We start from the raw sequence: 10,877 nt of genomic DNA, 5'->3' as shown, positions 1-10,877 counted from the left end.
AATCAAGCCAAGCTGATGAAAAAACAGCAGAAAAAATCATGTTGCCGCAAATAACTAATATTTTTTCTCTGTATCTGTTCAAACATTCAAATTCTCATTCTACTTCGGATTGTAAAAAAACACTACAACACTATGAGAATAGCTATTGTCTCATTATTGCTTCCAGGTTATTGAAAGTAAACTAATTCTTTCACAGCTACGGATTTAACCAATTTACAAACTCTGAATTAATCCTTCTTTTGAGTCTGAAGATCATCTTCTATTTTTTGAGCAAACAATGAGGCTCAGTAATGTGCGATCGCACGTAATGTTCCGACACCGCTCATCCACAATTTTGGCATAATTGTCTATTAAAGGAGGAACGGATAGAAAAACCCCGAAAAATTAAAGTACTTTCCAAAAAATGTTTTATGAACAAAAAAGGTCGCCTCCAAACAAACAGCTCAGTGGAGTAAAAAAATTTCGCGTTAGATTGGTGAGATCTGCCATCATTAAAAAGTCAAGTCAAGACGAACAGCAAAATCAAACAAAAATAAAATTAAAGACATACAAAAAATTCAGGTCTATTTAATGAAAATAATAACAAAGCCAAAACAGCGTCAGATAAAACTGAAACTACACAAAACAACTTGTAATTCACTAGAAAAGATATGGGATCAGTGCCTAAAAGGGCTCAGTAACAATTCGACAAAAAAACAAAAATAGAAAACTGGAAAAATTCGCTTAAATTTTTAAAATTAAATTATTTCAAAGTAATTAACTTCATTAGATATCAACAGAAAACATCAAACAGATTTATGTTTACATATGTTTGAATGGGAGGGCATTAAGACGTGTCTTTATTGGATTTTTATACAGTTAAAAAGGAAAAACAAATAGTGACAACAAACAAATTTCAATTGAAACTGCGAGAAAACGCTGTCTGTGCCGTAATGCCATAATTTGCCCCTCAAAATATATTCAATTGCGCATTCTTCAAATGCCCACAATATTGTATGTGACTTCTCATTAATGAGACTAGGGAAAAAGTAGACAATAAAGAAAAAAGAGCAAAATAAGTTAATAATTTTTTAATTTTCGATAACAATTCTTTTCAAAGTCATGAAAACCATCAGCTATCTACTAAAATCAAAATATCGGCTCATTTATTCCTCCATAAAAAGCCGTTAAAATAATAATTATACCTTTAAAGATTTTGATATTTTCAATTGCGTTTCTTGTGAACGCCAATATTGTGATATGTGATCTGTCTGTTATGTAATAATTTGACAAAACGAGAAGAAAACCATGAAAAATGGGTAAATGCCTAAAAATAAAAAGAAAATGTGAAATCTAGCTGAATCAAAGCCAGAAAGTCGTAACTTAAAGCGTAAAACCACAACAAAGATTAAATTTTTTTTCCTGAGAAACAAAAAGCCTTTTTTGCTTTGCTGAAGCTACAGGTTGACCAAAGTAGAAGAAAATAGTGGCAAATTTCAATAATCCCTTGTTTATTTAAAAATTAAACATTTTAAAAATCAGAATGACCATAAGTTTTCTATTTAAAAAACTAGATAGTTAAATTTGGAGTTGCTTAGGAAGCCAATTGGACCTATCACCAGTGAGCTTTGACTTGAATGAGTTGTTCAGTTTTATAATTAATGTTGAAAAGAGCGAATTCTTTTTAAAAAAAACACCGACTGACTACATTGCGATTTGTTTTCGGATTGTAACAGTTCAAGATTGGTCCAAAATTAGCCTTGCTGATGCTGTATGTCCATTGGGAACACTTAATTTTTCAAGGTTTATAGATATAGATAATTTGTTAGTTAAGAAATCAAAAATAAATGCTGCAGGTTAATAATCATCGAGTAAAGTTAGCAAAAAGCGGCAAAAAGTGAATTACAGAGCAGTCTCAACGGAAACGGAAGTAGAACAAGCCCCCTTTGGATTTTATAAAAATTTTGTTAGTGGTTTATGCGTGTGTGCTTCCCGCAAATTTAATCAAAGTGCACTACAGAAGCTTATTGCGTGCTATTTTTGATTAAAAGGCTGAATTTTGAAAAATTTAGCCAAAATTTTTGCCAAAAAATAAAATCAAAATAGTCATCAATACTTTTTGTTATTTAAAAAAATCAAAGACAATATTCTTTACATTTTCAGCATATTTTAGCAAAATTGACGAAATTTTCGTCAAAAATTTCGGAAAGTGTGAATAAAAATAACACAATTCAGTCTAATATTCACAAAAATTTAAACATCGATAACTCACTCTAGAAAACGAAGTTCTTAAAAATCTTTTTAATTCTATATTCTACGCTGGACGGGCTTTTTAATGATACTACTCACAACTCTCTGCGATAACTATATCGATCGGTCAAAATTGACTGAGCAAAAACCCATTTGAGTATATAGTTCCTCCCCCCTAAAGAGAGGTCGGTACAAAAAGATGACATGCGGTTGGTATATTATCTAACGTTCGAGTTGATCACATTTTGGGTTTAAAAACGCAGGAAAGCAGTTCTCCATACTTTTTGGAAGCATTTAAAAAATGAATTTGCGAATTTAGTGCTGAAATGTAGTGCTGAAATTCTTTGAGAAAAGGTTTGACGGCTAAACTCGTTGTCGAGTCTGTTAGAACCAAAAGCACCAATAAAAGTTCAATTACTTTTTGTTACAATTCACATATAAGAATGCATGAAAGAATCCATTACCCATACCCAATGAAAAGAGTTCATAATACTATTTCCGTGAAATGCATTGCCATCTGTAGCCTAGGGACATGAAAAAAAAAATCAAATTTAAACCAATGAAGTCAACTCATACAATTTACCCCCACTACCTAAAACAGAAAGTAATCATATTTTCCTGGATTGTTAATGGAAATTAATTCTTTGCAACCAAGAACCAAAGACTATATAACTTTTTTTGGACTCGTTGAAAGCTAATTTATGCTGAATCGAGAGTTAAGCTGAATTCACGCTTCCTGTTCAATTTTTTACCATATAAGGACAACCTTTGACTTCTTGTGTTAAGTAAGCCAAGTCACGATATGAAAAAGGTTCAAATCCTACTCAGATAATGACAAGATATGTATTAGATGATTTTCATTATATCATATGGTTTAGGATAATTTTTAAGATCTGTCCCCCCCCCCAGCTTAGTGAGCATAAATCTTTTATGACCCTCACGCGCACGTGCTTTTTTCTTACATAGTAAAGTGCTTTATAAAACAACATATGATTTGTAACTGCATGGGGGACATAAAAAAGCACTGGGGCCGAAACAGAATAGATCCCTTTTTTGTTTCGGTCAACTGTTTTTTACCCTACAAAATTGTTAGGTGGCAAAAAAAGTTATATAACGCGTTACTAAGTAAAGAAAATAGCAGTTGCGCCTGGAGGCGTATAAGTTATATGCCCACTAAGCTATGGGCTCGACAAACAAAATAGATGCATGATTTAGCATGATGTAACTCCACATTTCTAACAGGTTTTAGCTTACTATTATTATTATTGTTGCTTTACAGTTCCCAAACCACAAGTTATCCACTTGAATGCACTTCATCTGCGGCAGCATAACAACAGAAGCAGAAGAAGGAACAAGAATCCAGCTCCAATTTGCATCAATCGTTCGTTCAAAACAGTAGCCCAGGACTCGACTGCTGCAGCTGTTGTTGTTGAAGAGGGCACATTTGTTGCTGTACTCGTGGTTGTTGCAGTAGTTGCTGTCGTCGTGGTAGTCGGGGTAGTTGTCGTGGTAGTCGGGGTAGTTGTCGTGGTAGTCGGGGTAGTTGTCGTGGTAGTCGGGGTTGTTGTCGTGGTAGTCGGGGTAGTTGTCGTGGTAGTCGGGGTAGTTGTTGTTGTCGTGGGTGTAGTTGTCGTTGTTGTGGGCGTAGTTGTCGTTGTTGTGGGTGTAGTTGTCGTTGTTGTGGGGGTAGTAGTTGTCGTTGTCGTGGGGGTAGTTGTAGTCGTGGTAGTTGGGGTAGTTGTTGTTGTGGTGGGGGTAGTTGTCGTAGTCGTAGTTGTGGGGTTAGTTGTCGTAGTCGTTGTTGTGGGGGTAGTAGTTGTCGTTGTTGTAGTTGGGGTGGTGGTTGTAGTTGTAGTAGTAGTGGTTGTAGTTGTGCCTTCGACGGCGCGAACAGCCTGACCAGCAGTTGCGCCCAGTGTGAGGATCCATCTGCCATTGCCCAATCCAAAAGGCTCCATCACTTGAGATGAGAAGAGCGTAGAGGCAGCATCTGCTGTACCGGAACCCGGAAGCTCAAAATACGTCCCTGGAAACACAGATAACAAAATTTCGTATACCTATATTTGCCCTACTAGTATACCTATAATTGCCCTACTAAAAGCTAGTAAAATAGCTCTTTTGGATCTATTTTGTCCCCCTCACCATGATAGTGGGAATATACCCACCCCCATGAGCACGTGCTTATTTTTTAATAAAGTATCGTGCTATATGAAAAATATAATTTTTAAGCGGCATAAAAACACGGGGGCGAGGGGACAGAATCGATCCGTTTTTTAAAAGAAAATATGAAATTGGTTACCACAATTTCTGATTCGGATGCTTACAATTAGAGTTAAATTGTTATTACTGAGTGCAAACTATTGAACCTGTTTTAACTGGTTGTTCAATTTAATCGTAATTTGATAACAAAAATTTGAATCTCCACTTCCGAAAAAAAAACCCGCTTCCACAATTTTCAATTTGCGACTAAACTTGAAATGAGCTACAAATCAAATGCTGTACCTACATAGAGGCAAAACGTAATAAGAAGCCACTACGTTAAATGGAAACATGTTTGATGAGAGAGAACGAATATTATCAACAATCAAGTACCAATTCGGTATTAATAGCGACGTGAAAGGTCCGTTCTCGCGGTAAAACTAAAACAAATGGAAAATCAGGTTTGGGAGATCTTAAATTGACGCGGTCATGAGACACTACTTTAGCATGTATGAATCTACTTGTTTCTGCAGCGATGAGTGTTTGCATAGCCCATTAAGAGCTAGAACTATCAATTACAGTTCATATATGCCATTATAAAAGTGTAAAATATCAATCATAGAGGGGGATCAGGAGAAGAGCTGCAATCAAGTTTTTAAAAACTAACCATTATTAGGTGAATTGATTCCAGCTCGAACGTATTGACCACTAGAACTATCTTGATTAATGGGCGCTGTGCCATACTGGACATAGAGGAGGACTTTTTGATTGCCCGTTCCAGCATAATTGTTGTCTTTCACGAATATCACTCGCATCCAGTTTTCAGGGCCAGTTCCGTGCAAGGTACCCCAGTAGGCAATGAACTGATAGTCATCATTGAAAAAGGGATCCGCGGCAAGAATTGTACCCTCGTAAAATCCATTCTCACTTTCAAAGAACCCAAGACCTTGAGAAAATTGCCCTGCATAATTTGCACCTTGTCTGGCAAGCAAAGGAGCAATAACTGCGTTCGTTTGAAGGTTGTAAAGGTCGTCCGGTTCAACAAGAGTTTCAGGATTGTCGCCACCTAAGCTCAAGTAGCCATTAGCACACATAAATATACTCTCAACGACTTGTCCAAACAGTGTTACAGGCTCCAAAAGATCAATTTTCTCAGAGCATTGGTCATCGGCCAATACAACGTAGGAAGGGTTATTAGGAAGGGTGTAAGTAGGAGCGGCAGTAGTGGTCCCCTCTAACTGTCTCACGACTTGACCTCTCTCTCCGAGTGTGAAAAGCCATCGAGCATACCTTATGCCGTATGGAGGGTTAGCGTCCCATGAGCTGAGAGTGGCAGCTGCAGCTGCTGTTCCAGAATCGGGAAGTTCGAAGTACAAATCTACATAGAGAAAAAAATTGTCAATCAGTTGACGCTTTCTGGAACCATTTTGGTCATGCAATTTAATGCTTCAATTTGCAACTTGAAACTCTGATTGCAAATTTACATTTAAAATCATTTTGAGCAAGAAATGGCAACAAAAAATGGAAACGGTGAATCCAACGAGACAAATAGTGCATACGCAAATTACTTGAAATATAGATAACAAAAGTATGAAATTATCAACACTATGTGATAAAAATTACTAAACTGTTGTTTGGTGAGTTGAATCCGGCACGTACGTACTGTCCAGTTGCGTCATCTTGGCCATTCCGAATGCTCTCATAATCAATGAGAACTAGAATTTTTTGGTTACCCTGGCCTGCATAGTCGTTGTCTTGAAACACGATTATCCTGAAGCCATTCCCGAGTCCCATGCCTGCAGGTACCCTCCATCGCACTCGGAAATAATAATCAAACGAAAAAAAGGGGTCTTCCGGTGCAATCATTTGTGTTAATACGTCGGAAATTTCATTGGTAACCACTGATCCTTGCTTAAATACGGCTTCAAAATTAGATGGCTCTCCTCTTACAAGTGGAGCTAATATTGTGCTCGTGTTCAGGTTCAAAAAATCGTCAGGTTTTGCCAAAACTTCAGGTGCAGCGGCTCCCAGGGTTATGTAGCCATTAGTGCATACAAAGATGGAGGAAATCATTGTGTCAAATATTTCTACAGTAGCGTCCAGATCTATTCTGGTTGAGCAGCTGTCTGGTGCAGACGACACTGTCTCATCCGCAAAGGTTTGTGTAATCCAGGCTGACGTTGTCAGGAAAACAATCCAATCAATTGACGTCCTCATTTTGAAGACACAGATCCTTCAAAGCAAAACAAAGTTGTTCATCAATTTATTATGCATAATTAATACAAACGTCAAAATAAAACTGTTTTTGAAAGTGGACAGCGTTAAAAGTTAGTTCTTATCACATAAGGAGTAACCTCCGACTCTTAGAATACAAATTCGATAATTAAAATTAGTTGAATGTATTTTGTTATTAAAAAATTATTCTGAAGCTGAAAATGCTTTATTCTGTTTGCTAACTGCGTTGCTTGTTTTCCATTTGAAAAGCAAAATTCTTACGTCCAGCAGCCACATCTGGATATTAGGCGCAGTTTTTGAAAAAAATCTAGGTAAAGATAGTAGTCTGTCCACAATAAACAAGTGAACTCTCAGTTGCTATTTTTATCTATTTTAAACATTTTTGAGAAGTATCAGATAACCTATCAAGAGCTTCAAGATACAAGATTTTCCAAGAAGAATATAAAAATGAAACAAAATATATTTTGATGTTTGGAAGCTCGAAGAATGAAAGAAGTGGTGTTTTCGTATATTGGGCATGATCTCACATGTCACAAGAAAAGCTTTGTTTTGCAGGATCTTCTAATTGTCCTATAAGATCTCGAAAAAACCAGATACTCTGAGCTGTGAATACGTTTTTGACATCTTTTTGTCAAATTATATAAACGACGCGTACAAAAACTACGAGCTGGATTTGGATCATAAGATGTAAGATAACATAACTTTTTAAAACAACCTTATCTCACCCAATAAGAGAATAAGTCTTCCTTTAAACAAAATTTCATCCAACGAGCGAGGACAATCAACGCCAATGAGTTTTCATGTCTTGCCCAACGAATGCAGAGCTCAAAATTCTAAGGCTTACCGTATGGGTTGTAAATCACTTACGGAAAATATTTGGGAGCACGAGCGGGAGAAATAACTCTAAGGAATTTTCTGAGACGACAGCGAGGTGGCTTGTATTTTTTTCGAACTGATCTGATGATGAGTAGTATGAATGATCAGCTTTGAACCAAGATTTTAATAAATGACATCATTCAAATGAAAAAAAACTATTCAAAGCTTTTGTGGATAAGTTTCGGCGAATGTTGAGAGCGTAATTTTCTGGACCACTCAAAGCACAACACGTTGCATCTCCGCCTCCAAAGAACTTCCAATATTTATTTGAGAAATTACTTGCTTGAAATGTCACAGAAATCATCAAATATGGGCTAATTGGGACCAGAACAACAGAAAACAATGTGGTGAAAGAAAAGGAGAACTTTTTTTATCAATTCTGCTTTCTGTCGATTGATCCTGCCGCTACAGGTGAAATCAGAATTTCAGCACTCTTCTGTTTCGAATCAATTACACATAGAAGTCAAAGAGGAAAAGTTTTAAGATATCATCTCTGCATTATCGATTTGACCAAAAAATAAAAAATTCAAATCAGGAACCATTTTCGGAGATATAGAAAATCATATCTTTGTGGTCAAATTTTTTCACAAATTTAGGTTGTGCATTTCAAATTATCTGCATTGAAATCGTTTGATGTGTAAACTTAACTTCAAAACACAAAATTGGTTTTTGAAAAGACTCTCACAAACAAAAGATTAAGAAAGGCAACCATGTAAAGTTTGATGTGTAAACTTAACTTCAAAACACAAAACTGTTTTTTGAAAAGACTCTCACAAACAAAAGATTAAGGAAGGCAACCATGTAAAGTGCAGAAAATTAATCTCCTCAAATCAAATTGAAAATAATCGTGATGTTTGTGCTCCTCAAATGGTTTAATTTTAATCAACGGTACGTATTAATTGAAAATTTTATAGAATTTTGTAGCTTTTCACTCCAAAAGAATTGGAACAAAAAAAATTCATTGAGAAAAAAAATGTTTTCTTTTACTAATTGCTACAACAAACGATCAAAAATTAAGTCCCCCACTAAATATTTCAGAGCTACATAAACCTCTGTTTAACCAATTTGGTCTTATATGAGGAATTTGTAACAAGAGGAACAAATAAGAGTAACAATCTGAGAAAAAAAAGAAGAATATTAACTTTGCCAAAATTACAACCGGCCTCTCAACTAACGCTCATTTGGCTTTAATTTGAACGATATCCAATTTACTGTAAATTGATAGTATCATTGATTTCAAAATCTACCTAAATTTTTTTCAAGATACAAAAAACTGCCTTACCTCGCTAAAAAAATTATAATTTCATACTAATGCTTCAATTTGTCACTTAAAAATTTGTGTAATTTTATATATTTCTGCTGTATTTTGTAAAATTGTAAAGAATATGTCTGGATTCAGAACAAATGATTTGAGAAAAAACTTTAAACAGAATTCTAACTTAAACGACAAAGATTTATTAAATTTATTAAATCAACAACTTTAATTTTTGATTGTAGCTTGATATTGGGTGGGCTGTTTGAAAATTTCAACTAGATCTTGAGTCTTATTTTGGGCCGAACTATTATCAGTGGGCCATATTTTAAATGAGGTCAAAAATTTGGTGCAAGAAAAGTCATTGAACTATTTGCGATACCTAGCGCGTAAACTAATCGCATTATTTTTGTTTTCCAATATACTGTTTGTGTTTGTTTAAGACCATTTTTCTGGCAACTGATTGCTGTTCGGTGAACCTTCACCGTCTAAAACAATTGACGATACACGTGATTTATTAGCAATTTAAATGATACCGAATTGACGGGTCCTGATTTATTTTCATTTTTCATATTAAAGAAAATTGTTATCAAGGTTGCTCTCAAACATCATTTGCTTTAATTAGTATTGCAAAACTGATGGTCGAAAGAACGTTTCTCACAGATTATGGAACAATTTTAACGAACTTTAGATGTATTCTGTGCTTTCACACGAGCCGTCTTGTTTTTTTTTTGTAAATGTGAGCCGTTTTAGTTCTCTGTTTTTTTACGAAAAAAAATTGGTAAGTGGATAACATACTTTTAATCAATTTTAGTTAAATAGCATAGTGCTTGTATTCTTTTATTTATACAACCAAATTTTAGTCAATTTGTGACCAAAATTAGTGTTTTACAATGGAAATATGGAAGCAAAGAATAAAAGTTTTAAAAGGGAAGATAAAAAGGCTTTTTTCCTAATATACATTTGATCAACGTTATTTATACGACTCTCAAATGTCACGCGCAAGTCTGAGACAGGTTTGAAAAGACTTTATTGAAAAGTTTATTGATTTGAGCTTCAAAAGAAATAATGTTTGAAACTGCAGAAAAGTTTGCAGTGAAATTTTGTTGACAGAATAAGCTACCAATATTCATAAACTTCAATTCAGTTCTTAATTTTGGATTGATTTATAAAAGTCAAAATAATTGATTGAACACAGAAATATTAAGTTACTATCTGATCAAGAAGCTATTGATATAGAGCAGAAAACTTTGAAAAAGCAGTTAAACAAAATTTTTAGAGTAGTAGATTCCATAAACTGTAAGAAATATAAAGAAAGAATGGAAAAGAACTTACCAATGTTGTTTTCGACTAGAGAAGTTCGAAACTGAGATTCAACCAGAATTGAATTGTACTCTTATAGCTAATAATTAAAACTCCTGTATGTTTCCTCCGTTGAACTAATTAGAAAAACACGTGTCAGATCGCAACTTACACGCCCTTCCATTCTTTAATTATCAGGTCAACGCTCTTTAATTAGACTGTTTTATCGACTCCCTCTCTGTGTTTTTAATTGAGGAAGGCTGAAATTTAACGCAAAAATAAATTAGCAAAGCAAGCCGCAAAAATTGATTAATTTGTAGCACATAGCCACCCACCCACACACACACACACACACACACACACACACACACACACACACACACACACACACACACACACATACACACACACACACACACACACATACACACACATACACACATACGTACACATATACACACACACCTACACACACACACACACACACACACACACACACACACACACACACACGCACACACACACACACACACACACACACACACACACACACACATACACACACACGCACACAAGAAAGATAGAAAGAGAGAGAGAGAGAGAGAGAGAGAGAACACACACACACAAACGCATACACACAAAAATACAAGCGCGCATACAAGACCGCACGCACACAAATTAACACACACACACACAGAAACATAGGAAAACATAATCTCTCCCACTCCAACACACACACACACACACACAAACACACAAAGATACACAAAAGCAAAAACGAAAA

General features: G+C 35.3%; 1 protein-coding gene across 1 annotated transcript; it reads right to left on the bottom strand.

The window, feature by feature from the left end:
- Positions 1–2,625: 2,625 nt before the first annotated feature.
- On the bottom strand, positions 2,626–10,230 carry LOC142339472 (uncharacterized). Its single transcript, XM_075389515.1, has 4 exons — positions 10,127–10,230; positions 6,057–6,661; positions 5,096–5,806; positions 2,626–4,255 (listed from the first exon to the last, which is right to left on the bottom strand). The coding sequence occupies exons 2-4, from the start codon at positions 6,643–6,645 to the stop codon at positions 3,543–3,545; spliced, it is 2,013 nt and encodes a 670-aa protein (XP_075245630.1). The 5' UTR covers positions 6,646–6,661; positions 10,127–10,230; the 3' UTR covers positions 2,626–3,542.
- Between the last annotated feature and the right edge of the window lie 647 nt (positions 10,231–10,877).

This window comes from Convolutriloba macropyga, chromosome 5 (genome assembly GCF_964194025.1).
Source record: "Convolutriloba macropyga chromosome 5, txConMacr16.3, whole genome shotgun sequence".
Lineage (NCBI taxonomy): Eukaryota > Metazoa > Xenacoelomorpha > Acoela > Convolutidae > Convolutriloba > Convolutriloba macropyga.
Note: the sequence above shows the minus strand (reverse complement) of the source record. Positions and strands in the feature narration are given on the sequence as shown.